The sequence below is a fragment of the Eleginops maclovinus genome, chromosome 20 (assembly GCF_036324505.1).
Source record: "Eleginops maclovinus isolate JMC-PN-2008 ecotype Puerto Natales chromosome 20, JC_Emac_rtc_rv5, whole genome shotgun sequence".
NCBI classification, from domain to species: Eukaryota; Metazoa; Chordata; class Actinopteri; order Perciformes; family Eleginopidae; genus Eleginops; species Eleginops maclovinus.
In genome coordinates, this window is record NC_086368.1 from 29,535,120 (window position 1) to 29,558,482 (window position 23,363).

Consider the following 23,363-nt stretch of genomic DNA (forward strand, 5'->3'; position numbering starts at 1 on the left):
GATAAGGATATTAAACACAATCATGCATGTTGTAAAATATGTATTTAATCACATCAAACATACATACAGTAGTTCAGATTTACTCAACTTTGACCTTCTACAACGGTTAAATGCTTATTGGTGCATCTGGGGTAATATGTATGTAAACATACCTGATTGCAAGTTAAGCTCAATGGTTATATTATTATTCCACTAGTAGTGTTCATGCTTAAAGGTTTGAGCCATATTCTGATATTGTAGCTTCACATTCAATTTAAGGGTTCTGTTATTGAGGACAATTCAACTTTGAATATGTAATTCATATTCCTGCTAATAACGGACGCAGTGTAAAGGGTTTTTCTACACTAACTGCTGTATTTTGATTTAAGTGACTGTCATGCAGGATTTGATTTATTTTCCTGTTAATCTGTAAAATCCGTATTAGCAAATCCTCCACCAGAGGAAGTGAAACACATAACGGAGAAGTCAAGAAAATCTCCCACAAGGAAGAACTGATGATCCAGCATGATTGAATCTTTCTGATTAAATAATATGATTGCAAAATTAACATTTTGTTCTGTTGTGTTTCTCTGAACTTCCCCGTTTTTGTATCTGTTTTCCTGGCAGTGTTTTTTAAAGTACTAACCCGAGTCTGCAGGTCGGTATCTGTTCCACAAAATATTGAATTTAGCCAACAGTATTCATCAACAAAGAGCTGATCTACAGGCAATGTATTAAAAGGACATCCTGAGAAATAAACCAACTCTTCATTCTCAGATCCTCTTTCTTTTCCTTGCATTTTTGTTTGGATCTAAAATATAACACACAGTTTTTAACCACTTTGGGACTTTAGGTAAGGAAACAGGAAGCGTGCAAATGTCAAATATGTGCTTTTATTTGAAAGATTGAAATTCAATTTGAAATGGGATAGACACTAAGCTGATTTACATTTCAGCCTTGAGTTGAAATCTGTTAATAATGAGGAAAAGGCTGTTTTGTTTGTCCGTCCTGGGGGTCAGTGGGGGTGCAGCAGGAAGCCGGAGAAGATGCTGTAACCCTCCCGTTTTCCTCTCATCCCTGTGTAGTCTTCAGTCTCCAGCCAAACCTCCTGATCCCTGGACACGTAGATCGCCAAGCTGCCCGACGTCACCTGGAGTCCAAATCAAGAAGTGTTTTATTATATTTAGAAGTTAAAGGTGCATCTTTTTGCAGACACTCAAAATCTACCGCCACTAATTACATGCCACTGTGCTTTAGCTCAGAGTCAGAGTACTGTCAAATCTCCTGCGGCTGTTTTCACAAAAGAGACTTTAAAAACAGGTCTTCAATCTTCCGAGTGATTTAGGAAACTTCTTAGAGCAACTCTGATCCAGGAAGAGACAGAAATGTTAACCTCAGTTACAAAATGTGGTCGATTTATGCTATTTATGACTGAAAAGACTCCCTGGATTTTCGTCCTTTTTTTTCAGTTATCTTTCTAATATGGTGAATCTGCCAAACTGAATCCCACTCCACCTGCCAGCTAAGGGGCGGAGACTATAAATAGCCTGCTCACCCTTTAGTTCATCCTTTGCACTCCCTGCCAGCACACCAATTTAACCCTGTGTCCTGAGTTTCCTCCACATATCCTGAAGTGTGCGTCTTCAAGTTAACGTGAGTGGTCAATTCATTGTTTATTGTTTCATTTGTATGCCTTTGTGGTAGTTTTGCTGATCCCTTTGTTCTCAGACATGTGCTAGGAGCCATGTGGGAATTGTTTGTTGCTTGTTTGTTACTTTGCTGTTTAGTTGTGGATTGCGTATTCACACATGATTGTTGGTTTCTCTGTTTGATTGACCACTTCGTTATTTAATTGTAGTTGTATTGTTTCTTTGTTTTCTCATGCAGCACACAAAATAATCAAGACCAAAAGGGAAAATAAATACTGGTTCTTGCATTAAACCCTGCCTTCTCCTTGCCTCATTGCATCCTTGCCCTTTGGGTCTTCTGACCGAGACCCTGTCTGCTCGCCACACTCACTCTCCCCGAACCAAATCACCCCTACAGTTCCTTCAATGGTCCTTCGAGCCGGATACTGAGTGAGTGATACCATGGCAGGCAACGGTAAGGAGTCAAGAGAGTTGACGTTGCCAGAGAAGGCCCCCCAAGCTGGAACCAGAAGTGAGGGGACGGTATCCAGACCTACACGAGAGAGACGTCCACCTGACCGCTATGGCTTCCTGGATCCTGATGGGAAACTCTCCAGCCAGCCCAAAAGCCTCCCTCGTCACAGCCAAGCAGCCGTACTGCCGCCTCCACCCCCAGGTGCTGTTGATGTCCAGGCGGATGACCATGAAAACCCTGATCAGACGCTGAGAGAGAACACAGCCGCTGAGGAACGAGGAGTGGAGGAGGAAGAGACGACAGTCGAGGAGGAAGAAGAAGAGGACTATGAAGTTACCCACGACTATGTCCAGCTTGAATCAGCAGCTCTTCAGCCCGCTCCACTGCCCGCTCCCCTGCCCGCTCCACTGCCCGCTCCACAGCCAGCTACACAGCCAGCATCTGCTCCGATCCACCTGAGAGATGTGAGACCTGGCAGATCCAGGGGCAAGAGCGACAAGCGTGAGCCACCACCAAGGTCGAAGACGGCCTTCTCTTCTAGCTCCACTTATGCTAGTGGAAGCTCCCGAAGCTCACGCAGGAGCCAACAGGTGGAGCTCACCCCACAACAGGCGGCCATGGTCGATGAGAGGAGGAAACTTGGAGAACTGCAGGAGATACAGCGTCAGATTGAGGAGGAACAAGCTATAGATGAACGGGCACAAGAACTGGATAGGCGAGCACAAGAAGCTTTGAAGGAGAGAGAGAGGATGACCCGGTCTCTTACTCTACAGCGACGACTACGGAAAGTCCGAAGAGAACTGGAAGAGGCTCGATTAATCACATCCTTCACTGGGGATGTAGGAATGACCACAGAACATCCACCCGCTCCGCCAGCTATGTCCAGTGTGAATGACCCACCTCAAGTGCTTGCTCCTTTTTCCCTGAGCTCCAGAGTCCTGGATTCAGCTGAACCTGTTGATCTGTTCTCCGAGCAGCAGGCTCCCCCTGAGGTTCCTCAGACATCGGTCTCCTATCAAGTTCCAGTGAGTGAACAATCTCTTTCGTACCACCACTTACCTCCAGCTGTGAGTCTACCTGTAGATGCTGTGAGTCAAGCAGCAACTTCTGATCCTACTGCTGAGAGTCACACATTACTTCAGACTTCCAGTCCCGAGCATGCGGCTCCATCACCTCCTTTGTTTCACCACATAGCGCTGACCGCACCTCGTCCGGCCAGGAGTCAGAGGCCTTCAGATCCGGTTCGTGAGAAACCTGCACCTCTTTCCTTGCCTAACCCCATTGAGAGGGTATCAGAGGGCGCTAGTATAATGGAGCTTTTAGTAGCGACTGCCTTTGGCATCCCGAAGCCAAGATTGCCTTATTTTGAGAGCGGAAAGGAAAGTGACTTTGTTCTGCTTACCATGGCGTTGGAGAATCTCTTAGATATCCACGCTCACCTTTCTGAACAGTACAAGTTTCAGGTCCTTATGGATCACTTGAGGCTGCCAAGTGCATACAAACTGGCAAAGTCCTATATGCACGCCTCAACTCCCTACACTTCCGCTCTTGCTGCCCTTAAGGCAAAGTATGGCCAGCCACGGCAGTTGGTCCAAAGTGAAATAGCTAGCATCCTCAATTCACCACCTGTCAGACTTGGTGACAGCAACGCTTTCCAGGACTTCGCTCTTTCTGTACATTCATTGATTGGCATGCTGAGGTCAGTGGAAGGTGCAGACGGAAGGGAGTTACGGTGTGGCTCTCACGTAGACAGGCTTCTTGCCAAGCTCCCCCTTCAAAACCGAGACAGTTTCATTGAGCACTGTTTGCTTCGTGGCATCTTGAAAGAGGGTTCAGAACAATCATACACCTTGGAAGATTTTTCAGCATGGCTCAAGGTTAAAGCCCGGGCCAAGAGTATTGCCCAACAAGTCTCGGGACCTGCGTCAGTGGAGAGACGAGAGCCAGTCCAGAAGAACCTGGGGAGAAGGGCGACGCCGACCACGATGTACCTGAGCAACACCGCCACTGTGGAGAGCCAGCCTGATGTTCAACCAAGCCATGGAAGGGGGATGACAATCCATGGGAAACCCAAGTTCCAACCTTTTTGTCCATACTGTAACAACAAGGAACACTTCCTGGGAACTTGCCCGAAAGTTAAAGAATTTAGCCCGTCACAACTGAGAACCTGGATAGAGAGGAATGATCGTTGCTACAGATGTGCCCGCTGTCATAAGCCAGATAATTGCACCCTCAAAAAGCCTTGCAATGTCTGCAAAGAGTTGCATCTCACCATCCTGCATAACATCATACCTCAACCGTCAACATCTAAAGGCCCCCATGGCTCAGAGAAATCAGCAACGGGAAACACCCTCAATCTGCTCGTCCGTGCACCTTGTTCTGCAGACACTCTGTACATGGATCAGCCAAACAGATCTCCCCGTGTGATGTTGAAGGTAGTCCCAATTTTCTTGATCAATGGCCGGCAGAGGCTGAAGACATATGCCATACTTGACGATGGTTCAGAAAGAACGATCATCCTAACCTCTGCAGTGTCCCAGCTGCAACTAAAAGGACCCGAAGAGGTCCTGAATCTCAGAACTGTGCGTCATGAGGTGATTCCCATAAGTGGTGAGACAATCTCCTGTTCAATCTCCCCAGTGAGCCAGAAGAAAATCAAATTCCTTATAGCCAATGCCTTTACTGCTCCTGTCCTCAACTTGGCTGAGCATTCCTGTCCCGCCTCTGACCTGCAGAGGGAGTATTCCCACTTACGAGGCCTACCCTTACCGGACTTTGTCCAAGCCCGGCCGCTGATCCTGATAGGCTCAGATCATTCCCACTTGTTGGTGCCCAAAGAGCCTGTCCACATGGGACCTTATGGGGGACCCATCGCCGTCCATACTGCCTTGGGTTGGGCTGTTCAGGGCCCAGCCAATGCCTTACCTCGACTTCAGACTTCTGATGTACAAGCCTTGTTCACACTCTGCAACACTGTATCCTGCCCAGCTACTGCTGAGTTGATGGAGAATGTGGAGAGACTGTGGAGACTCGATTCCTTTCCACACCGTAAGGAGAAGGAAGTAACCCGCTCTAAGCAGGATCATTATTGCCTGGAGCTGCTCGAGACGAAAACTGCAGTGAAAGAAGCAGGTGGAGTGTCTCGATATGCTACCCCATTGCTCAGAGCACCGAACAGTCCACGGCTAACCTCTTCAACCCATAACTTGTTGCCATGGCTGCGAGGAACTGAACGCAGGTTGAAGAAGGACCCTGAGCTCATTGAGATCTGCAACCAGGAGATCCTGAAACTGGTCGAGATGGAGTATGTGAAGGAGGTGGATCCCAAAGATGATCAGCCAGGTTCAGAATCTTGGTATGTTCCACATCACATCATCAGACAAGCGAGTGGAAAACACCGGCTGGTGTTCAACTGCTCTTTCCAGCTTCATGGCCTGAATCTGAATCGCAGCCTTCTTCCTGGTCCAACTCTGCATCCCTCTCTTCTTGGCGTGCTCCTCCGTTTCCGTGAGCACAGCGTGGCCATCAGTGGTGACATAAAATCTATGTTCCACCAAGTTCATCTACTCCCTGCTGACAGGCCACTGCTAAGATTCCTCTGGCGAGCTATGGCTCAAGATACCTACCCAAAGACCTATGAGTGGCAGGTGTTACCTTTCGGTACAACTTGTAGTCCTTGTTGCGCCATTTATGCCCTGCAGCGTCAAGCCAAAGAGCACCCAGAGAGTGATGAGGGAGTGATGAACTCAGTGTTGAGGGCATTCTATGTCGACAACTGCCTGCAAAGCTTCCCTTCTTCGGCCACAGCCAAAGCACTTCTGGACAAACTTCGTTCCACACTGTCTCGCGGGGGATTCGAAATTCGCCAATGGGCGAGTAATGACTCCCGCGTTGTCGAACATCTCCCTCCAGAGGCAAGATCTGCTAGCACGGACTTGTGGCTCTCTCAAGCTGGCATTGACCCCCAGGAATCCACCTTAGGTTTGCGCTGGAGCTGCCTTCCTGATAGCCTGGGATACAAACACCGTGTGACACCCATCAAGATTCCCACACTCCGCCTAATCTATCGCACTCTGGCCAGTCAATACGACCCCTTAGGGTATATCTTACCTTATACCACCAGGGCCAAAGTGCTGGTTCAGGACTTGTGGAAGACCAAACGAGGCTGGGATGACCCCATCATTCCATCTGAACTGGTTGACCGATGGCTGAAGTGGGAACAGGAACTGGCTGACCTCTCAAGCATCAGACTGCCTCGCTGCTATGTGCCCTCTTGTGCTGACCAGTCAGGTGTACACAGAGAGCTGCATGTTTTCTGTGATGCCTCAGAAAGGGCCTATGGCACTGTGGTCTACTTACGTGTCCATGACAGCCAAGATCATGTTCATGTGGCATTCGTCATGGCCCGCTCCAGGGTGTCACCAAAGAGACAGTTGTCAATGCCTCGACTTGAACTGAGCGCGGCCTTGGTAGGGGCGCAGTTGGCCACTACCTTGAAGTCTGAACTTACCTTGTCATTGGCCCGAACCATCCTTTGGAGTGACTCCACCACAGTGCTGACCTGGTTGAAGTCAGAGTCGTGCCACTACAAGGTCTTTGTTGGCACTCGAATCGCAGAGATCCAAGAACTCACAGACTCAGATGACTGGAGGTATGTGGACAGTCCAAACAACCCAGCTGATGACCTGACCCGAGGCAAGACACTGCGTGACCTGGCGCAACCTAGCTGCTGGACGGACGGACCTGCCTTCCTTCAGCACCCTGAGACTTGCTGGCCTGTTGCTCCAGGTGTTTCCCACACCTCATCCCTCACAGACAGCACAGAACTGAGGAAGGCTGCTACGTGCCTGAATGTTTCTGCTGCCCCCAGTGTATTGCCGAATGCCTCTAAGCATCAAAGCTGGAGTGACCTCATCACCGCTACTGACCAAACATTGACTCAATCCGACAAAGTGACCGAAGGTGCAGCAGCGGAAACCTTCATTCTACAACAAGCCCAGGAGTCATGCTTCCCTGAAGAACTCAGCGCTCTCCGTAAAGGAAAGCCTCTCTCTAGGCAAAGTAGTCTACTTCAACTCTCTCCTGAGCTTGATCCAGATGTTGGGCTGATGCGGGTAGGAGGAAGACTACGCAGGTCCCAGGACCTAGACCCAGACATCATCCACCCAATCATTCTGGACCCAAAGCATCCCACTACGCAGCTCATCATTAAGTACTATGACGAGTCCCTGCTGCATCCGGGGCCAGAGAGGGTCTTTGGAGAGTTGAGACGCAAGTATTGGATCCTGGGAGGAAGACCAGCCATCCGTAAACATCAGCACAGTTGCAGAGAGTGTCAGAGGTGGAAATCCTCTCCTGAAGTGCCCAAGATGGCTGATCTGCCCCCAGCAAGGCTGCGTCTCTTCAAACCACCATTCTGGTCCACTGGTGTAGACTGTTTTGGACCCTTTATCATTCACCATGGCCGTAGAACAGAGAAGCGATGGGGAATTATCTTTAAATGCTTAACCACTCGTTGCTTACATCTGGATTTGCTTGGAAGCATGGATGTCGATGCCTTTCTCCTAGCACTCCGTCGTTTCATCTCCCGTCGTGGCAAGCACTTTGAGATCTGGGCGGACAGGGGAACAAACTTCCGTGCTGGGGACAGGGAGTTGAATCAATGTTTCCAGGCCATGGAACCCAAGCTTCAGGAACACTTGGCCAATCAGCAGATTTCCTTCAACTTCAATCCGCCATGTTCTCCACACTTTGGAGGAGTCTGGGAGCGCGAAATCAGATCAGTCAAGAACGCCCTACGAGTGATCCTCGGGAATCAGACCACTTCTGAAGCTGTCCTTCACACTGTCCTGGTTGAGGTAGAAGGCATTATGAATTCAAAGCCTTTAGGCTATCTTTCATCTTCTGCCAGTGATCCTGATCCGGTCACTCCCAACTTGCTGCTGATGGGGCGGCGGGACGCCTCCCTGCCACAAGCCATCTTTGCCAACAGCAAGCTCCTTGGGCGAAGGAAGTGGCGTCATAGCCAGATGTTGGCGGACCATTTCTGGACACGGTTCATTCGTGACTACTTGCCTAACCTACAACCCAGAGGAAAGTGGCTGAGGGAAGTCCAGAATCTGGAAGTAGGGAAGACTGTTCTGATCCTTGACCCCCAACTGCCGCGGGCCTCTTGGCCAACAGGTCGAGTAACAGCTGTCATGGCCGGTAGAGACGGACGTGTTCGGTCCGTTGACGTCCAGGTCGGCCGTCAAACCTACACCAGACCAGTGTGTCGTCTGATGGTGCTTCCAGAGTTGGAAGAAGAGTGAGTCTTTCTTTCAGGAGGAATTGATCCCAATTCCGGGGCGGCTATGAAAAGACTCCCTGGATTTTCGTCCTTTTTTTTCAGTTATCTTTCTAATATGGTGAATCTGCCAAACTGAATCCCACTCCACCTGCCAGCTAAGGGGCGGAGACTATAAATAGCCTGCTCACCCTTTAGTTCATCCTTTGCACTCCCTGCCAGCACACCAATTTAACCCTGTGTCCTGAGTTTCCTCCACATATCCTGAAGTGTGCGTCTTCAAGTTAACGTGAGTGGTCAATTCATTGTTTATTGTTTCATTTGTATGCCTTTGTGGTAGTTTTGCTGATCCCTTTGTTCTCAGACATGTGCTAGGAGCCATGTGGGAATTGTTTGTTGCTTGTTTGTTACTTTGCTGTTTAGTTGTGGATTGCGTATTCACACATGATTGTTGCTTGTTCGTTGCCTTTGCTGTTTAGTTCTGAATTGTGTATTTGCACATGATTGTTGGTTTCTCTGTTTGATTGACCACTTCGTTATTTAATTGTAGTTGTATTGTTTCTTTGTTTTCTCATGCAGCACACAAAATAATCAAGACCAAAAGGGAAAATAAATACTGGTTCTTGCATTAAACCCTGCCTTCTCCTTGCCTCATTGCATCCTTGCCCTTTGGGTCTTCTGACCGAGACCCTGTCTGCTCGCCACACTCACTCTCCCCGAACCAAATCACCCCTACAGTTCCTTCAATGACATTTGCTTTCACAGAGTGTCACATGCTGATAGTTATTATATGTATTTACCGTGCTGGTCATTTCTGTGTGTATGTGTATTAGTTTGTATGGAAATTTGACACAAGACAAGCAAATACCAAGTACATATGGCAGCCCACTGACCCTAACACTAGGATGGGTCAAATGCAGAATGTACATTCCCCTCTGTGGGACCATTAATGGTTCCTTCCTAATTCTCAGAGTCTCAGACGCCCTGTGAATAACTTCTATGTAGTTTTAACTGTAAGTGGAAATGTCTCATTATTCTGTAGCATTGTTTTATACCTGTCTCCTCAAGCGGCGGTGATCGCAGAACGATGCCACCATTGCTTGGTCGAGCTTCATCAGCACACACAGTTTGTTATCCAAAGAGGCGTGGTACACAAAGTAGTACGTTCCTGACACCCGACACCTGAAACACACACACTTGATTAGCTCACTAAAGACTGGATGCTTTTTCCCTCTCTGGTTGTGCAGCTTGGACACGAGTACCAACAGGGTTATTAAGGGTTCCTTCTCTTTCTCTTCTGCTTACTTTCCCCTGACTCCTTCTGACGCTGATATGTGTTATTTCGAATGAAATGTCTCAACAACGCTCAGTGGGATTGCATTTGATTCAGACATCCAGGGTAATCGAGCGGGTTAGGAGGAAGGTTTATGTCCAAAAACACTTCAGAAAAAGTCTTATGATCAGACCAAATCTTGCACATTGTGTCAGACATTATAAGCAAACACCTGAAGCGCCCGGTCTCTGTGTTGTAGTCGTCGTTCATGTTGGTGATGACGTTGGTGAACCGGATGACGCTGGCTTGATCCGGGTGATCGTTGGTGCCTCGGGCCACACTGAAGGCCGCCTGCTGCTGGATTCCAACAGCCCTGAGATTTATTTAAATTAGATGTAAAGTTATTTAAACATTTGCATGGTGATCAGATGTTGACGTATAGCTGAGTTTTGCAGGAACTTGTGGAATATTTCAACCCTGCAAGGTTGAAAAATGGCTTGCACTCCAATGAATTTTGGGGTAGGTTTGTTTCTAGGATTCAAGGAAAACTACTCGTCCGATTTCATGAAACTTGGTAGAAGGGAGAAGCATAGTCCAAGGAAGCACCCATTAAATTCTGGACCAAGACAGTGCTGGTTCAAAGAAACCATTCATCTTGAAGGTCCTGGACTCTTCTTTATTTGCCCTGATTACTCACCCTGGTTCTCCTGATTCACCTGGAGGTCCATAATGCCCAGGGAACCCTTGTTTTCCAGGATCCCCGCTCTCTCCTCGTTTACCAAGAAACCCGCTTACCCCCGGCTCCCCCTTCTCTCCCTTCTGAGGCCCAACAGAACCTTGCAACACAGCTCCTGTAAACACCATCAATAGGCTGAACATTGTGAACAACACAACACTTGCACTGCCGACCCGGGGATGGACAAGCTAATTAAAAATGTATGTTTGAAAAGAGCTAAACCAGTTGCCCCGGATTGTCAAATTTAAATGCATAAATGTTTTTTAATTTGGACTACCTGACTGCCCTTTCAGTCCTTCCTGTCCGTCACGACCGTCTCTGCCAGGAAGCCCAGGGATACCTGAGGATGGAAGACAGATGCAATAATTAAAGGAAACAAACTTAACCAACAGAGCTCGACACTGACCGCCCACCTTTTTAGCAACTCAGGTTCCAGAAGTTAAGTTCCTTTTAATTCTCTGCAATAATACGTTTGAATGGAACCAAGCCATCAACTATGAGATGAATTGTGACAAACGTTTACACTAACTGCTAACGATCTACAACAAGCTCATATCCTCACAACATGAGAGAACGTTTCTCAATGAGCCACCCTGTTGGCGTCTTCACTTTATGCATAAGTTATCAAGATTGTATAGAAGGTAATGAGAGAGTTACCCTCATACTCACTTGATTTATCACCTCAGTGAACCTTTTTCAATTGAGTTCATGATCTAAAATCTCTAGCTTCAAGTCTTCTTCAACACAGCATGATGTTCATAGATTAAATAACGATCTAATTTAGAGTTCAATAGAAAATAAAGGAGGAATGCTTCATGGTGGGGCTACCCTCTAATCATCAGCTGTTGGCTCATGTTTACGTCTCAACCATTTTAAGTGTTATTGTAACTCTTTGGTCGCCTAAAAAGGACCTTTAGTTGCCAAAAAACAAGATGGGGATGGCCAAAATGTCAGGCTCAACGATAAAACAGATTAAGATTGGGGTTAGGGTTATAAAGTGGGGTATGGGGTTAGGGTTATACCTATAGATCGTGGTACCTCCTGCCTCACAGGTTGCATCCTCATGCATTCTCTCTCTTCACAGTGATCTTTCAATTCATGGAAAATTATATTTTGATCCCCTTAAAATTGCGGGTGCGTTGGTTGCAAAAAAACCCAAGATGGCGACGACCAAAATGCCAAACTCCAGCCTTTAAAACTGTTGTCCTCAAACCAATTAGTGACTTCAAACACAATACAGTACATGCATGCTCTTACCTGGTATCCCTGGCATCGCTACAGCCGGGCAGGACTCGATGGCCACCAGTGAGGAAATGGTGAAGGACAGCAAGGCACTGATCACGATTAACCAACGATGGAGCATGATGAGGAACCTGGGATAGAGATACGAGAGGAGAGGATAAAAGTGAATATGGGAGGTGAAGTGTTGGAGAGGAGTGAAGGAGTAGATCGGGAAACAAGGAGCAACACAGGAAAAGCAACAGCTCTCTGTTTCAGTTTATTATCAGTAGATCTTTATTTTCATACATAAGATAATAAATATATTGCATTAGTAAAGTAAGGAAGACAAAAGGAAACAGCAACACTCAAGGCTCGGTAAATATCAGACTTTTAAAATGTGCTGAAATATTCAGTTCATGATGAAAATAAAAGTTCCATTTGAATGCAAATGGAACCACACAATAATGATTCCCAGATTCTCTTTTCTACATGCTTCTAATCAACACGTAAACATTGCAAAATACAAAAGTTAAAACTCACCGGAGAGAACAGATGGAAGAATCAAAAGCTCCTCGGGGACTTTCAAGAAAACTGAAGTGAATGGTAGGAGGAGCTGCCGACAGAAAGCACAGATTCAGCAGCTTTAGGTCGGCCATCATTTATTCAGAGCTCTTCGTATTCAGTTCTGCATTTGAGGGAAGTTGTTGAGAGTAGTAGAGACACAACATGAGGGAATCAGACTGACCTCCACCTCCACCTGTCTCCAATATATACAATAAGCCTAAATACACCTTCAAAATAAAAGCATGATCTCCTTTAACTTAAATAATAACACTGGTTATACATTCACTATACATGAGATGAAAGCATCCCGTATGCACGATGTTTGGAAAGATATCAGATTATTCTTTGCTTACAAAAATATGTAAGAGCATTTAAATGTTGTAGTTTGTTATTGAGTTTTATAATTCTTTGTATTCATTGGTGTGGTGGGAACTTCTGAAGCAATGGAGATGAAACAGAGAGAGGCTGGAGAGCAGGAACTTGATGTCAAAAACACTGTTGGGTTTATTCGGAGTTACGGCCGGAGAATTGACAAGACGTTTACTGCAGACACGAGTTACCACAGCGGTTGCCAAACCAACTCTGAAGGTCTCAGGGATAGGAAGAGGTTTGAACTAGTTCTGAATGGATAATCAACATCCTCAGAGCAGCAGAATAAATAATCCAGGACAATACGTCAAAACTTAACCTGACATCCCGGTCACACATAAGGTGTCTGACGAAACATCTGGGCTCAGCCTCAAACAATAAAACCAAAAGGACAGGCGTGAGAGTTTTCCCTCTGTGGGGACAAGGCTTCGGAAGCCCAGGCTGCCCCTCCTTAATGAAGATAACAGCACCTGCAGGGCCGTTAGCCTATGCTGGAGGAGCACAGAGAGGAAGGACACAACTGGCTAACTTGAAAACAAGCAGTACACAAGCAGCTGTGAGGAGGCCAATGGTCACGTGTGTGAAGAGGTCACAGGCCTGAGCGAGAGGTTATAACAATTGGCAAATGTTGCATCATATCTTATAAAAATGTCATGTGTTTTATATATAATCGGCAGCTGTTAACTATGAGTGTTTAATAACTGTAGTGGAAGGAAACGTACAAACTCTGCTTGCAAAATATACTGCAGTTTTTCATGTGAAATGACAGGAGCTTTTGATTGTTTCATTTCTTTGCTTTTCAAATGTACATTACCAATGGTGAATCCTAGATGTTTATGTATGGATGACTGTGTCACAATTCATTAACGCTATTACCGTATGTCGCTTTGTTTTTGCCAGATAAGCATTAATTTGGGGGATTTTTTTTCAGATGTCCTTGATTAATCGACCGTATGATTTGAACCTGCATTCCTGCAACTCAAACTATAATAGTCGATGTTATCTGGGGATCTTTTGAGTAATGCTTTGGCAACAACATGCTTATGTAGGTGCCAATAAAACTACTTGAATTATACAAAATAATTGTATTTGAATTGAAGAAGAGGGAAAGATGAAACGTGCAGTGGCTCAGTCAGTAGGGGCTTGGACTGGGAATCGTAGGGTCGCTGGTTCAAGTCCCCTAACAGACTTGAAATATGGAAAGTGGACTGCTACTTGGAGAGGTCCCAGTTCACCTCCTAGGCCCTGCTGTGGTGCCCTTGAGCAAGGCACCGGACACCTCCAATCCCCCCTCCCCATTGCTCCCCGGGACAATAGCTGCCCACTGCTCCTATTACTAGGATGGGTTAAATGCAGAGGACCAATTTCACTGTGTGTGCTCTGCTGTGTGCACGTATGTGACTAATAAAGAGGGTTTCATCCTCCCATTCTATTCTATATTTATGACTTCTTCCTTTCCTTGAGTTAGCTGACGATAACAAAGATGCAGAATATCTCCACACTGTGCCGATGGAGCCACACGAGGTCCACTGAAGGTGTGACGAAGGGTTAAAGGTTTACCAAAAACAAGAAGTGTGCAAAACCACAAAAAGTTTCACTTCCATAACTTACAGAGGGGTTGCAAAACTGTCCAAAATAAAGTTCATGGTAGAAAAACATTGCATTGAGCCTATAACAGACATCCTTCCTCATCCAGAAGGGGGTTAGCCTAGCTTAGCACAAAGAATAGAAGTAAAGGGAAACTGCTAGCCGAGCTCTGCAGATCTTCTAAGTTTGGTTCATTGTGATTTTTGTAATCCCATTAGGGATATTTGCCTTGCAGAAGAGCACTTTTGTAAGGTTGGATAAGATAATGTGCTAAGGTGTTAGCATGGTAACATTCCTGCAAATTAGGCATGGTATTGCTCCTGTTTATCTGACCAGACCTGCAGAGTCGTAAAAAGCATTTCTTTTAAAAGGCGGCACCTTCTTGAAAACATTGAATATTACCACACAAACACACACTCAATTTCATACTGTTCATTTATTTGCATGTACAAAGGGTTCGGCGATATAACTGTACTGTGATGCTGCTTTATAGTGACTTCCTTCTGAAAACGGCTTTATTTGGTTTCAGATTTTGGGCTGTAAATGATTGGACTTTATTCTGGACTTGCGAAGAGCAGGAAGCCGCTGAAGATGGTCTGTTTCTCTTGATTGTCTCTTCTTTCATTGTCTTTCTGCTGGTCTCTGAAGGACTCGAGCCAAACCTTCTGTCCCGCAGTCAGCTGCAGAACCACGCCGCCCGACAGCACCTGAACACAGACACAGCACACATAACACATGAAGTATGGAGGGGTGATACATGATATACACCTGAACATCAGCAGGAGAGGACTCTTTAAAGTAGAGACGCTACATACTGATATACACCTGAACATCAGCAGGAGAGGACTCTTTAAAGTAGAGATACTACATACTGATATACACCTGAACATCAGCAGGAGAGGACTCTTTAAAGTAGAGACACTACATACTGATATACACCTGAACATCAGCAGGAGAGGACTCTTTAAAGTAGAGATACTACATACTGATATACACCTGAACATCAGCAGGAGAGGACTCTTTAAAGTAGAGACTCTACATACTGATATACACCTGAACATCAGCAGGAGAGGACTCTTTAAAGTAGAGACACTACATACTGATATACACCTGAACATCAGCAGGAGAGGACTCTTTAAAGTAGAGACTCTACATACTGATATACACCTGAACATCAGCAAGAGAGGACCCTTTAAAGTAGAGACACTACATACTGATATACACCTGAACATCAGTGAGAGAGGACTCTTTAAAGTAGAGACTCTACATACTGATATACACCTGAACATCAGCAGGAGAGGACTCTTTAAAGTAGAGACACTACATACTGATATACACCTGAACATCAGCAGGAGAGGACTCTTTAAGTAGAGACGGCTACATACTGATATACACCTGAACATCAGCAGGAGAGGACTCTTTAAAGTAGAGACACTACATACTGATATACACCTGAACATCAGCAGGAGAGGACTCTTTAAAGTAGAGACACTACATACTGATATACACCTGAACATCAGCAGGAGAGGACTCTTTAAAGTAGAGACGCTACATACTGATATACACCTGAACATCAGCAGGAGAGGACTCTTTAAAGTAGAGACGCTACATACTGATATACACCTGAACATCAGCAGGAGAGGACTCTTTAAAGTAGAGACACTACATACTGATATACACCTGAACATCAGCAGGAGAGGACTCTTTAAAGTAGAGACGCTACATACTGATATACACCTGAACATCAGCAGGAGAGGACTCTTTAAAGTAGAGACACTACATACTGATATACACCTGAACATCAGCAGGAGAGGACTCTTTAAAGTAGAGACACTACATACTGATATACACCTGAACATCAGCAGGAGAGGACTCTTTAAAGTAGAGACTCTACATACTGATATACACCTGAACATCAGCAGGAGAGGACTCTTTAAAGTAGAGACACTACATACTGATATACACCTGAACATCAGCAGGAGAGGACTCTTTAAAGTAGAGACACTACATACTGATATACACCTGAACATCAGCAGGAGAGGACTCTTTAAAGTAGAGACACTACATACTGATATACACCTGAACATCAGCAGGAGAGGACTCTTTAAAGTAGAGACTCTACATACTGATATACACCTGAACATCAGCAGGAGAGGACTCTTTAAAGTAGAGACACTACATACTGATATACACCTGAACATCAGCAGGAGAGGACTCTTTAAAGTAGAGACACTACATACTGATATACACCTGAACATCAGCAGGAGAGGACTCTTTAAAGTAGAGACACTACATACTGATATACACCTGAACATCAGCAGGAGAGGACTCTTTAAAGTAGAGACACTACATACTGATATACACCTGAACATCAGCAGGAGAGGACTCTTTAAAGTAGAGACACTACATACTGATATACACCTGAACATCAGCAGGAGAGGACTCTTTAAAGTAGAGACTATACATACTGATATACACCTGAACATCAGCAGGAGAGGACTCTTTAAAGTAGAGACTCTACATACTGATATACACCTGAACATCAGCAGGAGAGGACTCTTTAAAGTAGAGACACTACATACTGATATACACCTGAACATCAGCAGGAGAGGACTCTTTAAAGTAGAGACCTACATACTGATATACACCTGAACATCAGCAGGAGAGGACTCTTTAAAGTAGAGACACTACATACTGATAGACACCTGAAGATGAGCAGGAGGTTCCTTTACTGACCTGTTCAGTGTTCTTGTTGTAATCACAAAATCCCAGCTTGTTCACCAAAGCTTCGCTCGCTATATCCACACACATGCTCACCTGAAACACACAAAACAAAACAGCTGTATTAAAGTTTGAGGATGGAACTGCAGATTACAAGTAGTGTGAGAAGGATTCGGATCCTTTACTGCAGTACTAATACTGCCCTGTGAAAACAATGCATTACAAGGTAAAGTTCTGTTTCTGCAGAATAATGGCGTCCAGATGTGGAGTCAGTATAGAGAGACTCTACCTTGGCCACAGAGTTGAAGGTGAAGTAATACACTCCGGGGACTCTGCAGGTGAATTGACCTGTGGCCGCGTTAAAGTCCTTATTGTCGCCCTCAGGTGTGTTTACCACGGTATTCTGGTATGTTATCACCTGTTACCAACACACACACACACACACACACACACACACACACACACACACACACACACACACACACACACACACACACACACACACACACACACACACACACACACACAGGCCAGGTCAAAGATAAATAATGATGTTTGAACTGTGCAGATTTTAAAACATTTGTGAGACTGCACCCTTCCAACTGCAGGATAAGTGTTGATAGTCCGAATCGCTGAGAAGGCTGATCGAGCCATCGGAGCCCCCTGTCCTCCTGAAACACACACACACACACACAAACGCACACACACACACACACACACACAAACACACACACACACACACACACACACACACACACACACACACACACACACACACACACACACACACACACACACACACACACACACATTTATGATGCTTAAACATTTAGTTCAGCAGGATAATCTCCACATATTAATAACCTTTTATGATTTCTGAAGTAAAAAGCTAACCTTAGGCCTACAGAGGAACTACGACACGGTCACATGACTTCTCCACCGCTAAGCTTAAGGTGGCGAATGTTGGGCGTGATGACGTTTAGTCGTCCCCTTTAGACACTTGCTAGCAACCTCCGTTTTTGAATTCCCCAGTGGGGTATTTACAGACTTATTTTATGTCGTAGAATAAAATATTGTCAGCTTGTGCTAACCACAGACCTTATTCCGGGCTAACAACCGAAAACCAATCAATTCTACAACAGAGAGCAGGAAGTGTGCTGAATCATTTCAGGGTTTTAGGACTCATTCCTGCACCACTTTATTGTGCAACATCTGGTTTATACTGCAATTCATGTCCTTACCATGGCCGATGCCCTTCCCCTCGGGGCCGGGGCGTCCGGGCTCTCCGGGAAGCCCCGGGGCTCCCAGATGTCCACGGTACCCTTTAGGGCCCATCGTCCCCTGCTCGCCTCGCCGCCCCGCCTCCCCTTTCAACCTCCGCAGGGCAGCCTCATCCACCGGACCCTGAAACTTCACCGCTGAAACACACAGGTTAGAGATGAACCTGCAGTAACTCACGCTGTGACCACGAGGGGGCGCCAGAAACACGAGGACCAAAGAAATTCCGTTTTAGTAAAGCTCTGTCAATTTAACAGATATTACATTATTAGAAGTGGTGAAAAATAGCAGGTCTTTACTAAATACAGCTTCATAATTCATTTGTTTTATTTGCATTGAACCTCAGCGTGATTGCATGACTAAATATACAAATATACCATAAAATAGTCTTTTACCTGCTTCTCCCTTCTCTCCTTTGGCTCCTTGATATCCGTCTCTACCCGGAGCTCCTGCCTCCCCCGCCCGGCCGTCCCTCCCCCCACAACTCTCACCGCATCTTGCAGGAATCAGGACAAAGACGACCAGAACCACCAGCCCATAATAACTACCCATGGTCCAAAACACTGAAGAACAAGAACAAGAGAAAAATAGAAGAAGAAGAAGAAGAAGAAGAAGAAGAAGAAGAAGAAGAAGAAGAAGAAGAAGAAGAAGAAGAAGAAGAAGAAGAAGAAGAAGATGAAGAAGAAGAAGAAGGAGACATTAAAGGTTAATTAAATGTTAATTAAGAAGCTTAAACCTGCAGCAAAGTTCAAGCGTCTGCAAGATAGTTTCATAAATGAACTGGAACGAATGAATCATAACGGAAACATTAATACATGTTGGTAAATACTAAATCCATTTCAAATAATAAACTAGAAAATGTATTTTCATGCCAAATATATTACATGTTGATATTATTCTCCTCACCAGCTGAGTTGTCTGTCTCACCGGTGGGGATTTGGAGCTGTGATGAAAAGACGAGATTTCCTCTTTTGGTGAACAGATAAAGACTTCTTATTAGAGTCACACACACACACACACACACACACACACACACACACACACACACACACACACACACACACACACAGAGAGAGAGAGAGAGAGAGAGAGAGAGAGAGAGAGAGAGAGAGAGAGAGAGAGAGAGAGAGAGAGAGAGCGAGCAAGGAAATGAAACTCATGATGTGACAGAAAGGAGACCATGGAGCCAGTTTTTTCAGAGATATTTTAAAGGTTACTGTAGTTTTTAATTAAAGAGTCTTCATTTTTCTTTTGGATGGAATTTACTGTGTTTGGAAACAAGTAGCAACCAAAGACAACAGAGCAGCAAAACATGGCTCATCATGGACTACTGTAATGGTGTCTTTCCAGGCCTCACTGAAACATCTGTGAGAGAGCTGCAGCTGATTCAGAACGCTGCTGCTCCATCCTCAGTAACACTGAGAGAGGGGATCACATCAGTCCAGCTCTGAGGCCTTCACACGGTACCCTGTATAACGCTGCTTCTGGTTTATGAAGCACTGAATGGTTTGTTCTGGGCTCCTGCTACATGATGGACCCTCCAGAACTCTCAGGTCTTCTGGTCTGCTTTCTGTCCCCCGAGTCAGAACAAAACATGGAGACGTCATTATGCTCAAAACATCTGGAACAAACTCCCAGAAACCTGCAGGTCCTTTTAAATCCAGGCTGAAGACTTTTCTTTTTGCCGCTGCTATTATTTGAACTGTTCATACCTCACCCTGCACTGTAACTTCACTCATGTGTTTTATAACCCGTCTTACTCTGTATGAACGTGTTCTCTGTTGATTGTATTCTCTGCTTTGTAATGACTCTTTTGAAATGCCCTCTCTTAATGTCTTTCATTTTTTTGTAATTTCCTTGTGTCTAAAGAGTGTGTGGCGCTATCGTGTGTTTATATGATGCAACTGCAGCAGGCTTTCATAAACACGTGAAGCTGTAAAGCTGCAGAGATGAAGTCAACAGTTGATATTTTATATGTAATTACCCAGACTGTAGCCAGCCCTAACTACAAGCTGTATCCAAAAGGAAGGTCTTAATCACACTCTTAAATATGGATATGGTGTCTGCTGCCCAAACACAAGCCGGAAGCTGATTCCACAGAAAGCTTTGGCTCCCATTGTACTTATTACACAGTATGGGAACAACCATTGTACAGAAAAGTGTCCAAACTACGGCCCGGGGGCCAAATGCGGCCCACAGGTCATTCTGAATCGACCCTCTGCAAATTCTAAAAGTATAACATGGCCCACAAATTCAACTTCTGCTTGTCTTATATTGTACTTCTCAAATGTATTCAGATATATTAATGAGCACAATTTAAAATAAATTCAGTCATTTAGAATTTAAAACATTCTCTAACAAATCTGAGTTGATAAAAAAAAGCCCAATAACTTATTTCTATAACCAGCTTGAGATGTAACCTTCATATTTACTCTGATTATCAGCACTCTGAGGCTCCTGTTTTAAGGAATGAGCTGCAACAGAATAAATGAACCCCTAAAGACAGACGGGATGTAGGCTGTTTTTTTCTGAAAGCATTTTCAAGTATTGAACATTATTCACCTGCATTTGATTTGTTTTGCTAACTTATAACTGAACTTCTGAGGCGATATTCTCCTCTATAATTGGCCCAGCTCTCCGTATATTTTGGGCCTCTGTGAAAAAAGTTTGGACACCTCTGCTCAGTAGGTCAGTAGGGTGTAAGAAGAAGAAGACATACTTTTTTGCTTTCTCTACTCTGTTGTGTTGACACACATTACACACACAGAGGATATACATGCACAAACACAGAGGAAATACATGCACACACAACCACATGCAGAGGAGAGGTGGCAGAGCAGAGAGGCAGCCAGGTACCCGGCGCCAAGGGAGCAGATAGAGGTTAGGGGCCTTGGCAGTGGCCTAGGAGGAGAACTGGCACCACCTTTTTTTTTGGTCCGATCGGGACGTGAACCGTCGACACTTCGGTCCCAAGACCAAATCCCTACTGACTGAGCCACTGCCGCCCTCTTTAAGACAGGGTGGTGGTTGCACATTAAGGGATTTGTAGGCAAGAATAAAAGAAAATTCTGTTGGAGGTTTGTCAGGGCGTCTGGGTTTTGATGACAGTGAGTAACACAGGTGATGAATTCCAACTGTCACACCGCTCTGATATCCTTGAGTAAACCCAGCTATAAAGGGAAGAGCGTTAAGAAAACACGACGAGTTCAGTCTTGTGCGGGTCGTCTGTGGAAAAACAAATGAAACTAACATTTGCTTTTGGTTTGTTTTTCATCATCAGGGAAACAGAGCACAACAAGGATGGTTTTATAACAACATATCAGATATAAAACACTTACATACAAGAACCAAGTGAGGAAACAATCAGGAACAATGCGGAGGAATGGGAAAAGTAATGATGAATAACAATGCTTTTTGAACGTGCATTTATTGAAAAGTAATTAGAATGTTTTGCATTTTTATGCAAATAATAAAAGCAACACGCAGGAAGTCTGGCAGTTATCAAGACAAATAGGTTAGGTTGCAACACAGAAGCTTAAATTGGTGGAAAGTAAAAAAACAGAGGAATTTATATTTATTCAAATTAGTAGGATGTTTTGCAGAGCAACTAATAAATGAACAGGATTTGTTGTAGTACGATGCAAAACACAAATAGGATGTTTTACCAAAATTGGCCGTCGTATAGCTCAGTGGGTAGAGCAGGCGGCCAGATACCCAGGTTCGAATCCGGCCTGAGTCCCTTTGCCGCGCATCTTCCCCTCTGTCTCCCCGTTTCAGAACAGCACTCTATTAAAGACACTGGTTGCCCAACACACACACACACACACACACACACACACACACACACACACACACACACACACACACACTGGTGTTTGCTGCTAGTTTCCTTCTTGTATCTGCAAATTAAGATGAATCCATCTCCAGCTGCACAAACTGATGGCTTCTACCTTTTTTAAGGGCGGAGAGAGACAATTAATTTAGGCCTTATTTGGTGCAAAAGTGAGAAAACAGTGACACAATAATATAACAGAAACAAACTGAACAACTGAATGAGACAGAACGATGCCAAGCAATACATACAATTAAAACAGAAATGTTTAAGTTGCAAGGGCATCAGCTCTACACACACACACACACACACACACACACACACACACACACACACACACACACACACACACACACACACACACACACACACACACACACACACACACACACATTTTTGTAATGGTCCTGTTTATGGTTTCTAGTAAAGACCAGATGATATCCTCTCTGTCACAAACACACAGGAAACATTAAAGAGGGCGGGACCTGCTTTGTTTTGGTATTCTGTTTCCTGTCCTGCTATTGGCTGGGTCTCTACCAATAACATGACCTGTGGTCACACATTATATAACCCTAAGCCTCAGACAGCAGATACTACACCTCTCTGTGAAGAACAGCAGCTCCTCTCCCAGCTCTCTCCACCTTACTGAAACTCTTTGGGAATAAACGGGTCTGATTCTCAGAGCGGACCCTCCTCGTCCCGCAGGTGAGAACCTTCTTTTATTTTTGCCATTTGTTCTCTTCAGGCTGAGCTGAATACCTGAGATGTGTTACACGTCTTTAAACAATGAAAGGCATGTAAACATCTGGAGGCGATTAAGAACAGGTGGAGTACTTCATGCAGTTTCGGTATACGTGTAGTGTACTTCAACTTTAAGTATTTATTACACACAGAATTATAACTTTGTTCACAATTAAAAAAACTTCAATGAGACGAAAAGTGAGGTTCAATTTAAGAACGAAGTTCAGGTACTTTACTGAAGTATTTGTCTGACAGCTTCAACACCTTTTTCCATTTTGATTTTTCCCTCAAATTTAGAAAAAATAAAAATAAAGTTAACTTTTTTCTAATAATCTGAAGACTTAAGGGTTTCTTTAAAATGTTCGTCCTTCCTAAGATGAAATAAAGTCTTTAAAAAGCGTCTGGGAACAGGTGGACTGCATCGTCACAAAGGGATGTAGTGGAGTAAATGCGTCCCTGTGTTTTCAGACAGGCAGCCGCAGGTAAAAACCCCCGTACAGATTCAGAGGAGATAACGATTCTGAGGAACTACACTGAAATCTGAACCCAGTGTTTACAACGACGGTGTGTGTGTGTGTGTGTGTGTGTGTGTGTGTGTGTGTGTGTGTGTGAGTGTGAGTGTGAGTGTGAGTGTGAGTGTGTGTGTGTGTGTGTGTGTGTGTGTGTGTGTGTG

General features: G+C 44.8%; 2 protein-coding genes across 3 annotated transcripts; both read right to left on the minus strand.

The window, feature by feature from the left end:
- Window positions 1–853: 853 nt before the first annotated feature.
- On the minus strand, window positions 854–12,329 carry LOC134882486 (complement C1q subcomponent subunit C-like). The gene is made up of 7 exons (XM_063910220.1): window positions 12,139–12,329; window positions 11,635–11,750; window positions 10,655–10,717; window positions 10,339–10,492; window positions 9,874–10,014; window positions 9,424–9,550; window positions 854–1,129 (listed from the first exon to the last, which is right to left on the minus strand). Exons 1-7 carry the CDS (start codon window positions 12,255–12,257, stop codon window positions 995–997), a joined length of 855 nt encoding a protein of 284 aa, XP_063766290.1. The 5' UTR covers window positions 12,258–12,329; the 3' UTR covers window positions 854–994.
- A 2,206-nt stretch (window positions 12,330–14,535) lies between these two features.
- Window positions 14,536–19,099, minus strand: LOC134882198 (complement C1q subcomponent subunit A-like). Of its 2 annotated transcripts, none has more exons than XM_063909800.1 (7): window positions 19,024–19,099; window positions 18,513–18,680; window positions 18,081–18,257; window positions 17,434–17,510; window positions 17,129–17,257; window positions 16,855–16,935; window positions 14,536–14,825 (listed from the first exon to the last, which is right to left on the minus strand). In XM_063909800.1, exons 2-7 carry the CDS (start codon window positions 18,667–18,669, stop codon window positions 14,673–14,675), a joined length of 774 nt encoding a protein of 257 aa, XP_063765870.1. In that variant the 5' UTR covers window positions 18,670–18,680; window positions 19,024–19,099; the 3' UTR covers window positions 14,536–14,672. The 2 variants fall into 2 exon arrangements, with proteins under 2 accessions (XP_063765870.1, XP_063765869.1); XM_063909799.1 differs by lacking the exon at window positions 19,024–19,099 and adding an exon at window positions 19,002–19,020.
- Between the last annotated feature and the right edge of the window lie 4,264 nt (window positions 19,100–23,363).